The 18514-nt window shown below is 52.0% G+C and overlaps 1 protein-coding gene across 2 annotated transcripts in view; it reads right to left on the bottom strand.

Moving 5' to 3' along the window:
- TENT4A (terminal nucleotidyltransferase 4A) overlaps positions 1-18514 on the bottom strand; it is a 45510-nt gene that overhangs the window by 15011 nt on the left and 11985 nt on the right. For both annotated transcript variants that reach the window (XM_033852755.2, XM_033852754.2), the window contains exons 2-4: positions 3863-3986; positions 3004-3050; positions 2008-2128 (exon numbers count right to left, since the gene is read on the bottom strand). In XM_033852755.2, the coding sequence (XP_033708646.1) occupies positions 2008-2128; positions 3004-3050; positions 3863-3986 (292 nt within the window). The remainder of the gene's footprint in view (positions 1-2007; positions 2129-3003; positions 3051-3862; positions 3987-18514) is intronic.

Here is an 18514-nt window from a genome sequence, read left to right as displayed (position 1 = left end):
GTTTTCATTCTTTAAGACAATTTAACTTAAAAACATTTTTTTCCCCTGAAAATCAAGTAAAAGGCTATTCTCTAAATGCTCTCAGTAACAAGAATCATCACCAAAAGGCACCCAAAACCGGCCTCATAAAAGCTGCCCAAGCAACCACTCAGACCACACCTGCCCCACACAAAACTGTTCTTCCAGAAAAAAGGCGCCTCTAAGGAACAAAAAAGGACGTTCCCTCCGCCAAAACAATCGGGGTCTCACGAAAGGCTTAAAATGTCTGGAAGTCAACAGAGGAACACGCTCTTCAGTGCACACCTGCTCTGGGCTCTAAAACATATATACACCTGGGGGCAAACTGCCCAGGACACGTGTGAGAGGGACAGGCCAGCAGGTGGTGACAGTCTCTCCTGGAGATCACCTCCACCACCAGGCAGGGCGAGGTCCAAGGAGGCAGAGGAAACAAAACACTTTCCCAAAGAACTGATCAAAACTGCTTCAGAAGGAGCCTGTGGTCAAGGGCCCACACCTCCCGGATGTGGTAAGCTCCTCAGGAGCCAGCATCTTCCCCGGCACCTCTGGACACAGCTATGAAGCCTTCTATACGCACAGGCTTTTCTCCCCAAATCACTCCTGGCACCCGCCTGCCTTACACACACACACACACACACACACACACACACACACACACACACTCTCTCTCTCTCTCTCTCTCTCTCTCTCTCCCCCTCTCTCTCTCCCTCCCTCCCTCCCCCTCCCTCCCTCTCTCTCTCCCTCTCCCTCTCCCTATCTCTCTCCCTCTCTCTCTCTCTCTCCCTCCCTCTCTCTCTCTCTCTCTCTCTCTCTCTCCCTATCTCTCTCCCTCTCTCTCTCTCTATCTCTCTCTCTCTCGCTCTCTCTCTCCCTCTCTCTCTCCCTCATTCTCTCTCTCCCACTCTCTCCCTCTCTCTCACCCGCTCTCTCTCTCTCCCCCCCCTCCCACCCTCACTCATGTGTTGAAGCCCCAGATTCTGGAGATTAGTAGTAACACTGCAATACTTATTTTGTGGTGGTTGTTCAAAATAGACCAGTTTCCACCTTAAACACAGCTCTCACGCTGGGCTCAGGGCCCGTGATGAGATGCCGGTGAGGCTGCCCGGCAGAGAGGGCTGCCTGGCAACAGCTGACACTCGTGGAGGCCTACAACGGGCCTCCAGCAGCTGAGGAGGTGTGTGACAGCAATGAGGCCACCTGACCATGCAGCTCCTGCAGCATCTATTCAGCACATGGTCTGTCCTCCAGAAAGTTCTGGAACCCAAGACATTCAGGCTGAGCCTCCTCAGCTGCTCTACACCTAAACAAGGACACCTGGTCAGAGACCACCGGCCACCCACCGTGCACTCTCGAGGGGCCAACACGACGGGACAAACGGCAGAGCCACAGAAGGGCAGAGCCGAGACTCTGACAACCCGCACACCACAGGCAGGTAACACGGAGCTCCTGAGCTGTCGGCGGCCCTGGACCAGGGTGAACCTGGGCCCGCGCTTCCAAAGCCGCCTCATCTTCCATCTTCTCCCGAGAGAAGCACAGTTTTCACGTGTGTACAATTTTGGAACGATGAAAGGAACAGGCAAGCTTCTCTCTCTGAAGTATAACTTGGCAAATGGTAATCCTTTTCTACGTGATAAATGCCACAGTCTAATCATTCTGCCACATTCTCCACAAAAGGCAGCCTCTGAATCTGTCTCGTTTCGGGTATTAATATCTTTTCTTTACGCGGCCTCACAAGAGACGACCCCATCATGCATTTTAGAGCAGGAACAGTTTGGTGCTCTCACAACTTGTACTTCAGATGGTGTCTAAACATACTCAGCTTCAACTCCTAACCACAAAAAAATACAAGCGCGTTTACACTACAAGTAGGGAAGTCTTCAAACACGCAGCCAGAAACCGCTGGCCACATGAGCTAACCCCACGGGACGCAGGCTGCCTGCAGGCGCGCAGAGCCCCTGCACCGGCCCGGGGCCCAGAACCCGCGCTTACCGTCGCCTTGTCGAGGACCTTGATGGAGCCCGGCTCGGCCACGCTGTGTTTCCGCAGGGCCTGCTCCAACAGCTGCAGCGGAGGGCGCTCCCATTTTCCAAAGACCACTAAGTCGATGTCGCTGGGTGGGAGAAAAGCGAGTGTGAGCCCTGCTCGCCTCCCCACACAGCGACACACACGGCCGGCAGACCCGCGCCCCGGCACAGGCCTGCAGGTCCTCCGAGAGGCAGACGGCGTGCCGGGAAGCCCCTCCCGCTCGGTGAGAGAGCGCAGCTGACGAGCCACTCGTAACAGAGGCAGAAAGCAAACGCTGACCGAGTCTCCCGCACCCCGAGGCAACCGAGGCCCTCACGGCTGCACTGGCCCGGGCTCCGGGACACCTCGAATCTGTCCAGCTCCCCGCTGGCCCTGCCGACGCCAACCCAAATCCTGAGACTGTGGCCTCTTTAGCCTCCAAGCGTTAACAGTGGCTTGGGAGAATATAAGCTTTTAATAAAACGATGCACATAAAACTAAGATACTGAAGTGTCCTTGACGAGGGTACACTGGAGAACGGCTTTAGAATGCAAACTTCTTTGACGTTTTTCTATCCAATAAAAATCCTTACAAAATACTGTTCAAGTAGAAGTTTGCTTGAATCTTCATTAAAACATAAGATGAACTTTTCAAAAACAAATCCAAAAGTCTCAGACCGTCTTCTACCGCGCTTGCTCCCACGGCTCTCACTTCCCCCCGCTCCTAGGAGCCAGCGCTCTGCATCCCACCACATTAAGTGCAAGAGGAAGAATGCAAAGCAGTCAGTTACCATAACGGTCATTAAATTTTTATTTCCTGCAATCTCCCCTCCGTGCTCCACCGTCTCTTCCTTTCGCTCGCGTCTCTAGCCTTAGCTTTGAATGCAAGGAACCTACTTTAGCCTTAACACGCGTGCAGACACCCACCCGGCTATGCAGACCCAACCCTGGTCCTCCGCGCGGCGGTGCAGCTGGGCCTCACCTGGTGGGAAGATAGAGGCCCGTGCTGAAGCTGCCAAATATCTGCACCTGCAACAGAGAGGGAGCGTCTCAGACGCGGCCACGCGGACGGCCCTGCCCTGCCCCTTCTCACACAGCAAAGCTGCGAGGGCCCAGCGGTCAAACAAACTCCTCTCGGTCTGTAAGGTAAACGCCAGCCCCAGAAAGGAATCTTCAACAACTCAGCACTAACAGGCGTAACAATTCCTGGCCTCGCCCACAGCCCCCAAAGCCAGGGCCTGCTGAGAGCCCCACGGCTCAAGCCCGTGGAAGGCACAGGGCAGGGCTCTGTCCCAGGGCACCGAAGTGCAAAGCCGGAAGTGCCCTGTGTCACTGTGCCCTGGAGGGGAAGCCCGGGGCCGGCCAGAGGGCCGTCTCCCGCTGGCCCCGCACTCCAAGTGCCCACGGACCGCATCTCAACGTACACGCGTTCGCTCTCTGGAAAAGTAGTGTGTAGTTTCACAAAACGGAACACACGCTAGGATGCGTGACGCAGGGAAGAGGTAAAACTTCTCATCTTAAGGTAAACTTAAACCAGGAAGAATAACCACACTGTTCCAAAAAGGAATTCCCTCGGGCCGATGGTCCTCACACTTGAAGGTGTCAGAACCACCCAAGTTCGGCAGAGATCCCACCTGGGCAGGCCCAGGGTTTCTGACTGGGCAGGGGCAGGGCGCGTGTGTCTCTAACCAGCTCCTCGGTAAGGGCGGCCACCCATCTCAGGACCCCCTGGAACCTGGAAGCATGGCCTCGGCCACGTCTGCACTGATCCACAGACACAGGCGGCCACAGGGTGCTGACATGAACTTGTAGCGACACAGAAGTGCAAAGGGTATACCCACATCAGCCGTCGGCCAAAGATCTTTAACCACAGTTTCGATCCTTTTCACCACCTCTCTTCTCATGGCTGCTTCTTCAGGACAAGGGGACATGAAGTTATAAAAGTCAATTATTTCCTCATGAAGTCTAGTGGACAAAAGAGAAACAAACTAGAGTTACAATTAAGCTTAACCACACTTCTCATTCTGCTGTTAGAGCAGCATGACACTAAAATATATTTCTGGCCACTTAAAATCCAGTTTCTTGTTTCCTCTGAAAGTATATAATGAAATGAACACTCTGTGGTGGATGAAATTCCACGGTACGGTTTAGCACCACAGAGTAACACGAGCACATTTTGTTGATATAAATATCAAAACTTTCAATTGGCATTTAAAGGCTTATTCAAAAGAAACATTTCAGGGACTTTACATGAACGAACTGAGAGAACTCCATCCGTGAAAGATGGAGGGTGATCCCACCTGAGGCAGCGCAGGGAAACCCAGTGGGTTTCTCACCCTGTCCGGGCTGTGCTCTGCACCCATGGGCACCCTCACTAAAGGGTCTGAGACAGGCCAGGCCAGGAGGACGTGTGTCCTCGGGAGCCTGGCAGCCCCAAGTCTCGACAGCCAGGTCTGCCTGGCCCACCAGCGGACAACACCCTAGACCCCGCACCCAGGGCCCACGACCACATGTCTCGGGCAGAAAGCCCCACTCAACTCAGCACTGGAGCATCCCCCTCACGATTCCCGCAAGGAGGCCAGCACCAAGGTGTGCAGGGACACGAGTCAGCTCGGCCCTCTCTCCCTCTCGGTCTTTCCTAACAAAGGTCTAAAAAGCAATGGTTTCAGGAGAAAGGAGCGGGCTCCAGAAGCTGCCTCACACCCCTGCCCCCAAACTCACGTCTCCGCCAGTCCCCGGCGGCGACGACGGGGAGTTAAGTCTCAGCTGAGGATCTGGGCCGCAGACCCAGGAAGGAAGCACAGGCCGCCCTCGGTTACTGTCAGGGATTTAAAGACGGGCAAGCAAATAACGCGATCCTAGGAGTTACGTCAAGTCAAAGCTAGCTGCTTCCGTTCTAAGTTTGATTATTAGCGTGGAAAAGAGAAGACAAAATGAAATTTGTTCAATAATACTATCATGTTAGTTAGCTCAACAGCTAGCAAGACAGTCCACCCGACAGCAGACAACACTTAACAGGACCTTCCAGCGCCAAACGACAAAGGTAAGGACAGGATGTCTAACATCTCACCTGCCCTCGGCTCTTGTTTGAGGCCAACCTCACTCTCTCACCTTCAGGACTGCCACCCCCACTACTCACTTGAAGTGACCATCCTGACACTCAGTTTAAAAGCTACTCGAAGCCGCTGACAGCACACACACAGGAAATAAACGCCCGACACGCTTGTTCACAGTGCATCTGCAAGGTCAGTGAGGCCATCACTGATTGGAGCCCTGACGTTATCACGTTTAATTTTTTTAAAAAAATCACGCAAAACTTCACCCCAAGCATGCTGCTGATTCAGCCATGAGTCCCGTTTTTAGTAAGCCCAAAAAGGTAGAAAGTCATGCAACATTAAAATGCAATAATTTTTCCAAAATATCTACCCAACTCCACGATTTACCAGGTCGAGCTTCTAACATCTCAACAACTACCCAGTGCCAACTACATCCTAAAGCCTTTAACTGCATCTCTTCCAGCAGCTCAGCAGGCACGTCACGTCGGCGGCGTGGCCGATGGTTCCCAGCGCTCGGCAATGTCGTCAGCAGGACCAGATGTGTCACGTTAGTGACCACACCGGGGACCTCCCCCTGTTAACAAGTGACAGTAACACTGTCACCGGGCAGCTGTCAGGAGATAGCACAGGGCTCCTCGGGGCAACAGCATGTGCCACTGGACCAGCCGTCACCTCGCTGAGAAGTCAGTCCATCAAAGCGCTAACAGCACACGCTCTCCTGCAGCTCAGCGCTGCTCTGCTAACACCAGGAGTACAGAAGCATAGAGACGTTAGATAAGGATATGGGCCTAGAGCACCTAAGCAACTGGCCCAGAGACACGGAAGAAGGACAGCAAACCTGGTGTGGCAAAACCCTATCCACACCCCACAAATGTAACACATTAAAGCATCTAGGAAACAGGCCATTCCGATTTGCCAAAATGTCACTGCCAGTCTGCGCCTGCAGGGTGGAGAGAACTGTCACATGTGAAAGAGCAACATGAAAAGTCGCCCGTCAGCTTCCCAGGAGGCACGGACACGGCCCAGTGTGACAGTGTCAGTCTCGTCAGATGTCTGTTGACTTGCCTGTCACAGAGAAGGGCGCCCCTTCCCTGTGGCAGGCAAGCACGCCTCCCCTCCTGATTCAGGAGAGATGAGTAACGAGGCCGCGGCGTGCCCACATCCCAGAGCGGAGTGCCAGCAGAGCACACGCCTCCTGATTTCAGAGTTGGGGTCCACCAATAGATACACTAATGAAACGCCTACCTGAAATTTGTATTAAACTGCCTCTAAAAATTAGCAACGGCTGTAACAAATATTAGGAAGAGTATTTTTGCTTTGCCTTCTGGGAATGGAAGGGATCCTGCTGGCGGCCTGGCTGGACAGGGTGGCTCTGGCCCAGCCCCTGCAAGCTCTTACTCGAGGCAAGCAAGGACCGGGAGGCACTGCGCGACCGCTGGGGCCACCTGAGGACCGCGTGGCTCTGGAGGGTGATGCACCACTGGTGCAGCAGAAAGACACGAGAAGGTCTAACGACCATCATGAGGCCCGGGCAGATCCAAAGAGCCCTGCTGCTGCCTCCTCCGGCTCAGGCTCTTGGTGGAAGGAACGCAGAGAGGAGAGAGGAAGCACGGAGGGCTGGGAAGGGTGGGGCAGACAGTGCAGTTGTGGGTTGGGGCAGCCCAACAGAGCCTGCGGGTGGGAGAAGCAGCGCCCCGCCCTCCAGCCGGTGTGGTGACCCGCCCCGCAGCCGGGCTCTGTCCAGGGAAGGTGACCTCCAGGGGCCTGATCTCAGCTCCGATCGCTTGCTTACGGTGAGCATTCAACCAGTATGCGTGGGATGAATCAAGTTTTGATAAAATGCATATTTTGCTTATGACTTTGTCACTTAAGATCTACCTTCCCTGTACAATGTCATCAAAAATCAACATCCAAGAAACAGTTTACCCCTGTATCGGATAACTTGCTTTGTTAGCAGAAATTACTTAAATGGCCAACTGTCCTTTTAAAAAAATGTAAACGGTGATAAATAAAACAGCTGGGATTATTTATTCAGCACCACATCACAAGTAGCTTCCTCACTTTAAGAAACGACCCACGATGGTTAGGACAACACACTTTCACAGTAAGTGCCAGCGCCGCGTGTGCAGCCATCGCCTCCGGCACTGAACAGACACACGCGCTTGGTTCTCCAAAGCGCTTTGCTGAATTATGTCTGTGAAAAGTTTTGATCTTTTCTACTTGAAAACGAGGACAGTTACTCTTCTCACATATCAGAACCTCAGCGGAAGCTCACAGATGACAAGACGTCTACATAAAACCACACCCAAGTCTCCTCCATGGCTCACAATTTAGTCACCGCATCTCCTAGAGCTCACGTCACCCCACTAGCTTTCAGCCTCCAAATCTTCCAAGGAAATTTCTATGCTGTGACCACCATGGAAATATTCCTCCATCATGGGTCAGAGAGGTGGTATCTCAAAACCAGCAGGAACAACGATCGCCTGGAGGGCCCAGGCCACTTAAGAGGCCAGGGAGCATCTGCCAGGCCCCAGCAGAAGGCCCTGGGGAGACCTTCTCGGAGGGTTTCCTAAGGGGAGAGCTCCCACAGCCCTTTCCCCTTCCCCTTCCCTAGTCCCAGCATGCTGGCCTGTGGCCGGCCTCCAGAACCGTGATCCCCGCAAGGCTGAGAAAAGCAGCAGAGGGAGAAGGTGGGCTGGTCCCCTGGGATCAGGGCACCATCACTCTGTTACTTTCACTCTTTGTAGCCAAGCCTAATCCTGACACAGCAGCGGAAAACCAATGAAGTTAGCTTCCTGCCTTGTTCTACATTTGAAAACATAACACAGACGCAGAGTTAAATTACTAAATGAAAACATCAAATAGAAGAAGTCAGGGGAAAAAAGCAAGGGAAATCATCAGCTATCTCGAACTTGAAGGAGGCCTTTCCAGACTCCAACACAAAAATGACAATCGCAACGCAAAGACTGAGAGAGTCAAATAATTACCAAGAAATTCTAACAAAAGACACGCAGGGTGTAAACAAATTAAAAAGCGAACGTCAAGTGCACATGTCAGAAGCAGGAAGGACTTGTTCAGAAAGACCAGGCCTCTCTCGGGCTGGACCTCACGCTCTGGGATCAGCTGACAACGTATCTCAAGAGAAAGGCATCCCTCGCTGAGCCCGGAACCCCACGCCTGGACACCTGGGCTCCAGACCCCCACACACACGCTCGCGGCAGGGCAGTGGGTCAGGACGGGCGCCGTCCGCCCACCAAGAAGAGCAAGGGGAGTCTCTGTGACAGACAGGTGACAGACATGCCCCGCACGCACGTAACTCAGGAGAAGGTCTAAGAGGCCACGTGCCAAGGCGGCCAGGCCTCCTCCTGCAGGTGACGGATGAGCTGGTGAGAATGGCCACCTCCTACTCTACACGCGGGCGCTGCTGGAATTCTAGGTTTTTACAAGAATGTACTCATCATATGTATCAATTTAAAAGTGAAAAGGAGAAAAGATGATACATTTTAGAGGGAAAACAACTGCCCGAGAGGATGCTCATTCCACCACTGATTATATTTAACATCTGGAAACAACAAAACGTTAAACACAACACAAAAAAGTCAACTGTATTTCTAGATGACGAGATTACTTGTAATTTTTAAATTCTTTTTGCTTGTATTCATCTCCTAATTTTAACAGTGAATACTGATCGCTTAATTTAAAGAAAAGAACATCAAGTCGGTCAGGCTTCTAAGCCCTGACGCCATTCTTCCCATCCCGCCCCTAAACAGCAGCGAGGCTTCCAAGCCCCTCAGTGTACCTGGTGCCGACACCTCTGCCAGGCCCTAAAATCCATGCGGAGTGGGGAGGCACAGGCTGCGGACAGGACTCCTGTGACAACACACGTTCTGCAAGCGGCTACCGGGCACCTGAGGTGTGGCTGCTGCGACTGAGGGCCTCAGGTTGTAGCTTCACTTAATTCAGTCCCAACAGCACGTGGGGCTCGTGGCTGCAGTCCTGGCCGCCGCTCCCTCGTCTCCACCCCGATGGCCAAGCAACGCTACGCTCAACGCACGTTGTCTCTGCAACCCTCACTCCTTCCATCCCGTGAGACGCCACCGTCCAGGAATGAGGGGCGGCTTCCCCAGGGGGCACAGGCCTCGCCTGGGGGCCTGGGGAGAGTGCACCGTGCCCACACACCTTCCAACGGGAGACAAGGGATAAAAACACACCCTGGTCCTGGGGCTCTCAAAGGTTCTCTAAGTAAACGTTTTAGAATCTTAGGGCTAAATGTGGACAAATAAGAGCCATGTCTGTCAAAAGCAAGCATTATAGTTCTTGATATAATTTAAACACATACTCACTGCTCCATTTACGAAACTAGGATTTAAGAGCCCGACAAGATGTTTGTAACAATGGTGCCTGATTAGAGCATTTTCCAAAGTAACTGATGTAATTGTGGAATTGAGCAAGGCTATTCTTTCATCATCACGAAAATGTACTCTTTTTTCCTTAACATTTCAACATGTCTAAAATTGGGATACATCTTTCAATCAATGGCTGAGCATCAAATCAATGCACAACTAAATATTTTTCTTTCTTCATGGTACATTTCATAACAGTGCATCTCTTTAGGTTGGCTGATGTGCAGGAAGTTGTCTAGATGAAGTTTATATGGGGCTGGCCACAAAGTTCGCTCGGTTAATGAATATGTTGTTCAATAAAGTTCTTGGTGAAAATGAAAAAGGCGTCTCTTACTTAATACCGAACGAACTTTTTGGCCAACCCCATATTTCTGCCCTGTAAGAAAAAGCCAACTTCGAATGGGTTGGGTTTTTGCAAGTAATAGCACCTCAAATCTAAAGAAATATGGGAATCAGAAGCTGACCACAAGGCATCTTGTGGGGAGAGGGCAGCAAGAGCAACAGAGAGGACCCACTGGCATGTGAGGCCCGTGCGGCCACTTTGCAGCCACGAGGCCGAGAGCGAACTCTGGAAACCTCCGCACAACGCAGCCCTCATCCTAAGCTGAGGACCCGAGTGCCCACGCCACCGTGGGCCCTAAAGGGATAAGGCCGGCAAGGAGCGGCGCTCTGGATGGCTTTGTGTGGTGGTGGCTTGAGCCTCTTAAGTGGTCTCATCAGGTGGGGCACGGTGGGAAAGGTCTGCTGTCTGTGTGCAAAAGGAACCCTGCGGGCAGCGGAGGCAGGAAAGCGCCGCGCGCCCGATGCCTTGTCTCCGAGCAGTGGATTCTGAGACACTCTAGCCTTGGCTACTGGCCCATACAGACCACACGCAACTCTGCGGGTCAATCTGGAAGAATCTCAAATTGATACAACACAGTGGAGCAAGCCCTGAACTGATTCACTTCCTGGCTATTTGAAGAAAGATGAAAATGGTGAGACCAGAGTTTTCAGTGCATTTTAGTTTTCATCATGAAACTACTGGAAAACAAACTTCTGAACATTATTACCAAGCATGCTTTTAATCTAGATACTAGAAAATAAAGTTCACTGAAAATGAAAAAAGACATTTCTCATTTACAATTGCTCTCTGGTAAGAGGCCAAACCCATTCAAAAGGTAATGACTGACTTTTCAATTTTTAGTACATGTCCCAAATTAATTTTTGCTTTTGGTCCCAACTTATCAAGATCAGCAATGTTTCCGTATCTATCTCAGCAGCTGGTATACGGTTGCTGTGAACATTTATGAAATCCAACTCAATGAGCTTTTTTAAAGAGCAAAAGATGGATTGTTAAGTTAGAGAACCAAACTATCTACTTTCATAGCTAATAAAGCTATTCATGAAAAGAGATGACCCATTTCAGGAGGATGATATTCGATTTCAGAAGCTGGGATGGCAGGGTTGCAAGGTCCCTGACTGTCTCAATCTGAACGGAAGCCGGGAAGGCTGGCTGGTTCTGCAGGGGGCACCCACTGCCGGCTTTTCCCTGCCTCCTGGCCTGGGAGTCTCGGTGTCCAGCCCCAGGCACAGCTGCTCCCTCTCCCATTCCCAGCCCAGCGCCACCTGCAGGTTGTTCCACGGTGACGTCTCTGTACGCAAAAAAGGAGGACAGGCAGATGCACTACAGCAGGAAAGAGACACGATGACACAAGGGACCAGAAGCGAGGACAGTGAAGTACATTTAAAATAAAACAGTGTGGACAGAAAAGGGGCAAAGCTAACAGGCCAAGCAGTTACTGACGCGGGTCTGCAAGGGGGAAGCACAGAGGCTTGCCTGTTCCCCTAGATCTGAAATCCCCACAGCTTTTTCTAAGGAAAGCCACGGTCAGAGGTCAGATTTCATTCACTGCTTTAAAGAACAGAAGAGCCAGATGAATGAACGCAACCTCCTCCAACGTGGTTACGAGACGTGTCAGCACCCAGTCCTGTAGGTAAGAGCTGTGCTCTCAAGTATTAACTCATCCAACTCTCCCAGCCCACCGTCCCCAGGGCCCCGCCCTACTGCTGCCCTGAGTCACGCCTCCCCTCCACACCCTCCAGGAACCTGCTCAACTCCAAGTGCTTGTGGAAAACCAGGCTTTTTGATTACAATGTAAAATGCCACAGAAAACACTAGAAACTCACTTCAACTGTTAATTTATTCTCTCCCTCTCCCACTCCTTCCAAGTCTTCTTAAAACCCTCAAAAGCCTTGAAAAGCCAGCGGTTTCTCAGAAGCTGGAGCTCCCTCCCCTCAGCTCCACAGTGCTCACTGTCTGCATTTTTGCCAAAAGCAACGGCTTGGGGAAAGTATTTGGAGTTATAACTACTGGAGTTTTACGGTAGATTTTCAAGCCCACATGGATGCACTTACACTAAGACAGCGGAGTCCGAGCGCCCCGGGGGCCCAGGCGGCCCGAGTTAGCAGCTGCCTCTCCACCAGCTGCAAAGAAGGGCTCTGCTGGGCAGCGACCAGTGAGACCTGCAGCGAGTGACTGAATCACTTCTATTTTGGGGATGGACGATCCTTTTTTTTTTTTTTTTTTTTTTGCGGTACGCAGGCCTCTCACTGTTGTGGCCTCTCCCGTTGCAGAGCACAGGCTCCGGACACGCAGGCTCAGCGGCCATGGCTCACGGGCCCAGCCGCTCCGCGGCATGTGGGATCTTCCTGGACCATGGCACGAACCCGCATCCCCTGCATCGGCAGGCAGACTCTCAACCACTGCGCCACCAGGAAAGCCCAGATGATCCTTTTTAAAACTCCCATTTCCTGACACAGTTAATGAGCTAATTATAAATCATTTTATTTATTTTTAATTATGTTACAGGCCAATTAATGTCTGTACCACTATTTAGAAAGTCTTGAATCAGACCTTCAAAGGTTGTTTATAATCTAAGCTCAAAAGTGTGAGGAAGCTGACTGAAACTGCAAAGCAGAAAGCCTGTGTTTCCAGAGCGTTCCTTCCAGCGCCCCCATCAGCCTGCCCGCGGGGTCTGCACCTCAGCCTCTCTCCGCTCCTGCAGCGCCCCACCTGTGCACAGCTCCTTCTCTAGAGGGAGAGAGCCTCTAAAGAGACTCTAAAATGTTAACGGGACAGGGAGGCCCTCAGAGAAGCTGCTGCACAGGGCGGGCCTGAGAGCTGAGTGACAGACAAGAGGTGGCAGCGGGGCTGGGGGCACTACTGCACCCGGCCCAGGCCACGGCCAGCCCAGGAAAGAAAGGGCTCAGACCCACAAAAGAGCCGGGACAGCTGGAGCAACCTAGAGGGAAGCACCCCACTCACGCGGTACGTCCTCAACCCATCATGGGCAAGAACGACCAGTGGGCCTCAGCCCCCAACACTGGTGTCCTACGGAACCCACAGTGCACTCCAGGACCCCCAATCTGGAGGAGCTCACGGCCGGGAGGGCCGCTGGGACACAGGGGTGCCAAGAAGGCACCTGGCTGGGCCCCGTGCACTGCTTCAGGCCACCGGCCACGCAGCCTCGCCGGACAGCCACAGCACAGATCCCTGCAGGCCACGGTGCTCAGAGGGAACCGCCAAGTCTGAAAGCAGGATGGCCCGGCCTTGCTCGCTAGCTCCAGTACCTGGATCATTTTTGAGATGAAAACAGCTATATCCTCTGTCCTAATTTCCAGAGACGCTTACCCTCGTGAAGGTGAGCCGGATAATCTTTTGGGAAGCAGTATGTGTGAGAGCCTGAAAAGATGACTACCCTGAGATACTACACAATACCATCCATATTACCAGCATTTTCGTTAGTCTCCCAAATAGTCCTTGAGGCAAGTATTATTCAATATTTTCTCCATTTTACAGATTTTAAGATTTTACAGATTTTAAGAAAACTATTCATTAGACAGATGGTAAATGGCCCAAGATTCCACGACCAGGACTCAAACCCAGAGCTGTGCAGCTCTCGATCTTGACGTTCAGCCACAGGGCTGTGAAGCCACACTCAGGAAGTGGCCCAACATACAGAAGCATGCAGACATATGCACTACGGGCTGTCTACAAAAAGTGAAAAGTTGTAAACATCTCTCCCTAGTTACTTAGGAAATAATATACATCAATTCCATCTTTAAAAATTGTTTAAAAGAGTTGTTTTTTTTTTTTTTTTTGTGAGCCTCTCACTGTTGCGGCCTCTCCCACTGCAGAGCACAGGCTCCGGACACGCAGGCTCAGCGGCCATGGCTCACGGGCCCAACCATGGAAGCCCTAAAAGAGCTTTTTAAGACAGGAGGAATCACTTATCTAGAGTTAGAATTTAAACAAACATACAAAAATGATACATTTAGGGCTTCCCTGGTGGTGCAGTGGTTGAGAGTCCGCCTGCCGAGGCAGGGGGTGCGGGTTCGTGCCCCGGTCCGGGAAGATCCCACATGCCGCAGAGCGGCTGGGCCCGTGAGCCATGGCCGCTGAGCCTGCGCGTCCGGAGCCTGTGCTCTGCAGTGGGAGAGGCCGCAACAGTGAGAGGCCCGGGTACCGTAAAAAAAAAAAAAAAAGACACATTTAAAGTAGCATTAAAAGTAAGAGAGACATATGCTTTGTTAAGAACAGAAAAGTGTTAACAACAGGAAAATTATGGGTAGTTTCCTTTCTGTATTTTCCAAGTTTCTTCAGTAAGTACTTTAGTGCTTTTATAATCATAGCCAAGAAAAAGTGTCATCACGTCAGCTTTACTGACACTGACTTTACTCCAAAGATCAAAGGGCAGACATCGCTGTGCTTAAGTCTTCTTTGAGACTGGCTGTCTTTGGCCTTTACATTAAGGCCAAACCCGCGTGGGCTTTCCCTTTGGCTCGGCCCATGCCCGGCACCCTGGGGGCCAAGGAACTACTCGTGTGACTCTGCTCAGCTCCAAGGTCCAGCAAGGCTAAAGGCCCCTTCACCCCTACAGTTCTGGTTCTAATGACACCCCAAGTCACTGGTTTAGCATACACGCCCCCCCTCAAAAGACAGGGCTCCTGAAAAAGCTAGCCTACAATCCCAGAAAAACCCCTGCAGATGTAGATGACTGAACCCAGAGACCTGTGAGGAAGGGGGTGTTCTCTCAAGTACCCCAACCCTCTCTGGCCACACCACACCAGGGACAGCTAACGGGCTTCCCCACTGTCCCAGCGCCCATTGACGGCACTGCTGTCAGACAGCTGTGTTGAGTAGGATTCTGAGGCTATATTCAGACTTAGAAACTTAAAATTCATTAGTGGTACTATCCTACCAGTATTCTTATGATGATGATAAGTAACTGACACGTACCACCTGCCTGCTCTGTCCAGTCAGCGTACGACACGCTTCACGAGGATGATCCTGAGAACCACCACCACCTCCCGTCTTACAGATGCTCAGAGGCTGGACAACCAGCCTGAGCCTCACGTCTGGTGTGAGACTTCCTGGCACAAACCTCTACAGTGTGTCTGTGCTCACGCTGCTCAGAGTGCGCCCCGGAGCTCCACACCCCATCGACTGCCCCTCCCAACTGCCTCCTGCAGACTTCTGGGGCCTCAGCTCCACTTCCACGGCGCTAGCTGCTCCCTCCCTGGCCCTGACCCCTCGGTGGTGATGCTAGATGATGCTAGACGGTGATGCCAGGTGATGCGAGACGTGTGCAGCCTCTCCCCAAGACACTGTCCTGGCGGGATAAGTCATCCCAATGACCCTCAGGACAGGAGAGCCCATGTGTGTAACGCACCTGACGGAGGGCATGCCAATCACCTTCCACGTCACCAAGAGTGGCAAAGCACTCGTTAAGCCTGTGTCCAGTCCCGTGCGGCCTGCAGATGTGACCAGAGTGGGCGCTCGTCATCGCCAGGTGCCAGTGCGCATGGCCACACGAAAGCCAGGTCTCCCCACACACCCGAGTGTCAGCATATCTGAGCGTCTGCTATAATTAAAGCTACTTAACGTCCCTGTATCCAATATTTGCATATATATCAAAGCTTGATCTACAGTATTAGAAAAATAAAAACATAACTTTTAATTATCAAATGTTTACTTTTCACTCAATCAGCAGGAATGTCTCCATCCAGTGTAAAGGAGGCCGTAAATCATTTGTACCAATTCTGCTCAGCATGAACTAGGCGTGTCTACCTCTTCAAGTCTCAGGAGACAGGCCAGGCTCCAGGGTTCTGGCTCAAGATGGCAGGAAGAGCACACATCAACCTCCCAAGACCCCACCATGATGACCAGAAAAAAATGTTAAGAAAAAGGACAACACAACAGCGCTGGAAAACTAGCAAAAATAGAAAGGCAGGGAGGAAGGGAGGGCAAAGCAAAGAACTTAACGGATCCAAAGGTTTAAGTCAATATTGAAGTACAGAAAGCAGACGCAAGTCATCACTGCACAGTTATTTACCGCCAACCCACGATGGACCAGGTGGTGCTCTGACACAGGCTATAGAGTGAGCAAGACAGAATCAGTAAGTCCCCCATGCTTGCTGAGCTGGGTTAGAGGCACGGAGAAGGGGGCAAAGTAAATAACCAAGATCAACCCCAAGTATAAGCACACTACGCCGAGATTCCAAATGGTGGCCACGGCTGTCTTTATGGCTACTTTAAATCGTATGGTCAGGGACGGCCTCCCAAAGAGCTGATACTGGAGCCAAGACAGAAGGGCAAGAGGCAGCCAGATGTGCAAAGATCAGGGGACGAACCTGGAGGCCCTGAGAGGAAGTCAGCAGGGCCTAGAGGACAGGGGGAGCCTGAGCGAAGGCTGCAGAAGACCCAGCAGCGAGGGTCTTCTGTTCCCCGGGCTGACTTCAGAGCACACGACACCAGGCTTCTGAGGACCCCGAGGCCATGAAAGGACCGGGCCAGATGAGCTGGGCCCTAAGAGGCTGAACTAATTCAGAGAACAGACTTCAGGCCCCCAACAAGGTGGACCACGGACTCGCCCCAAGACTCGACTCTCCACATGGGGGCCGACGGGTCCCAGAAGGTCGGCCAAAGACACAGCAGCCCCTCAAACCTGCAGCCTGACCTGAGAGGGAAAGTTCTAGGGGATGTCGGAGGGCTCAGAACACCCTCAGGTCGCATCAGCAGAGATGGCAACCCATGAACGTGGCACAGCAAACAAAGAGGAAGAGAAAGGGGCCCAGGACATCATGAGAACAAGGACCCCAGTGTGGGAGCAGATGCCAGCCGGGATCAGGAAAACCCACTCCCACGCTTCATGCTACAGAAAACCTCAGTGAGAACGTGGTCGTAAACACAGGGTGAAAAGGGGGCAAGGAGCTGCAGGAGAGGACAGCAAAGCCACTGTGCCAACACCTGAGAAGGGCCCGTTTAAGGAAGACGGACAGAGAGGAAAAGAGAGTCAAGCCGTCCACGTGGAAAATGTGGAAGATGAAACCAGGGCCGCGCCGAAGGCCCGACAGGGGACCAGCCCCTGAGGTCAAGGCAGAGCCCGGCCTGCGGGTGGAAGGGCAGTTGCGGTCCAGGAAGGGCTGATGCAGGGCCAACGCTGCGGAAAGGACCAGGTGAGCACAAGAGAAAGGCGCGGCCAGGCGGGCATCCAGAAGAAACCACCTCCCTGAAGCGGGATCAGTCCCGCCCCAGATCTCTGACAACATTCGCAGCCAGAGACATCGGGGAGCATGCCAAGGTCGTGAAGCGGGGACCCTGTTCTCCAGGCACCCAGCAGACTTCGGGGAACGCGGAGCACATGAGCTCTCCTGTACAAACTCGACTCCCAGCACGCAGCACAGACGGAACGCAGCAGGGCCGCATGGACCCGTGGAGCGGGCTGAGGGCTACCAGGCCGGGCCGGTCAGAGTGGAGTGAAGGGCTGTGCACAGAGCCCATCCCGCAGGGGGGCCAGGCAGTACGGCCCTTGGAGCCCTGCCGAAGATGTCCATCAGAACGTGGAAAGCTGCCGGCGTCCCGGTGAGAGCCTGGCACACAGCATGAAGTCTACGCAAAGACAGAACCCAGACTAATCGACTGCAAACTGTAGTGTTCAGGGCCAAGGCAGGATGGCAGGATCCGCTACGAAACCCTGAGGGACCCTCAGCTGCTCTGGGCTTCAGTCTCCTCATGTGAAACATGAGGATGCTGATGGTGCCCCCTCACGTGGCACTGTCAGGAGGATTTAATGAATACAGACAAAGTATTTAGAATGGGGTCTAGCACTCAGTAAGAGCTCAACAAATGGTAGTGATCATAATTGCAGAACAAAATACAAATGCCTAACTCATGGTGGCAGACAAACAACATAATGCAAATCAGGAGCTGGGCGGCTACATAAAGGGTTGTCTTAGTCTGCTTGGGCTGCTGCAAAGGGATACCACAGACTGGGCGCCTGAAACAACAGACATTTAAGTCTCACAGTTCTGGAAGCTGGAAGTTCAAGATCCAGGTGCCAGCAAGGCCGGGTTATGTGGAGGGCCCTCTTCCTGGCTCGCAGACTGCCGACTTCTCAATGTGCCCTCACATGGTGGAGAGGGAACGAGTGAACTCTCTGGTCTTTCTCATAAGGGCACTAATCCCATGATGAGGCCCCACCCATGACCTCATCTAAACCCATCACCTCCCAAAGGCCGCACCTCCTAATGCCACCACATTGTGGCTTCAACCTACGATCTGAGTGGAGACAACTCAGTCCATAGCAAGGGCTAACATCACTAACCTACATGGCAGCAGACAAACTGAAGTGATTTCATTAAAACTTTAACTTTTCTTTGCACTTAGCCACATAAGGTTTTTAATCTTCTTTATATTCTTAGTCTCAGCAACATCTCTTAGAAACTATTATTTCTTTTTGAAGTTGAACATTACTTTCGCTTTCAAGCAAAATTAATAATTTAGTAAATTGTATTTAAGGAGAACATAAATTGTAATAGAAGTATTTCTGTTGATCAATGCATGTGTCTGTCCATACAGGGCTTAGAGAGATGCCTACAATGGCAGTCACCTAATGGGTCCATGGTTATTTCTGGGTGGTGGGGTTGAGTGATTTTTAAAGCTTTCTGCTTTTTACCGAAAAATACACACAAATCTGTTTTATAAAAACAATAT

Source organism: Tursiops truncatus, chromosome 3, assembly GCF_011762595.2.
Source record: "Tursiops truncatus isolate mTurTru1 chromosome 3, mTurTru1.mat.Y, whole genome shotgun sequence".
In the NCBI taxonomy this organism is placed as follows: domain Eukaryota; kingdom Metazoa; phylum Chordata; class Mammalia; order Artiodactyla; family Delphinidae; genus Tursiops; species Tursiops truncatus.
The sequence above is the reverse complement of the archived record's forward strand: the minus strand, read 5'-3'. Positions and strand labels throughout refer to the sequence as shown.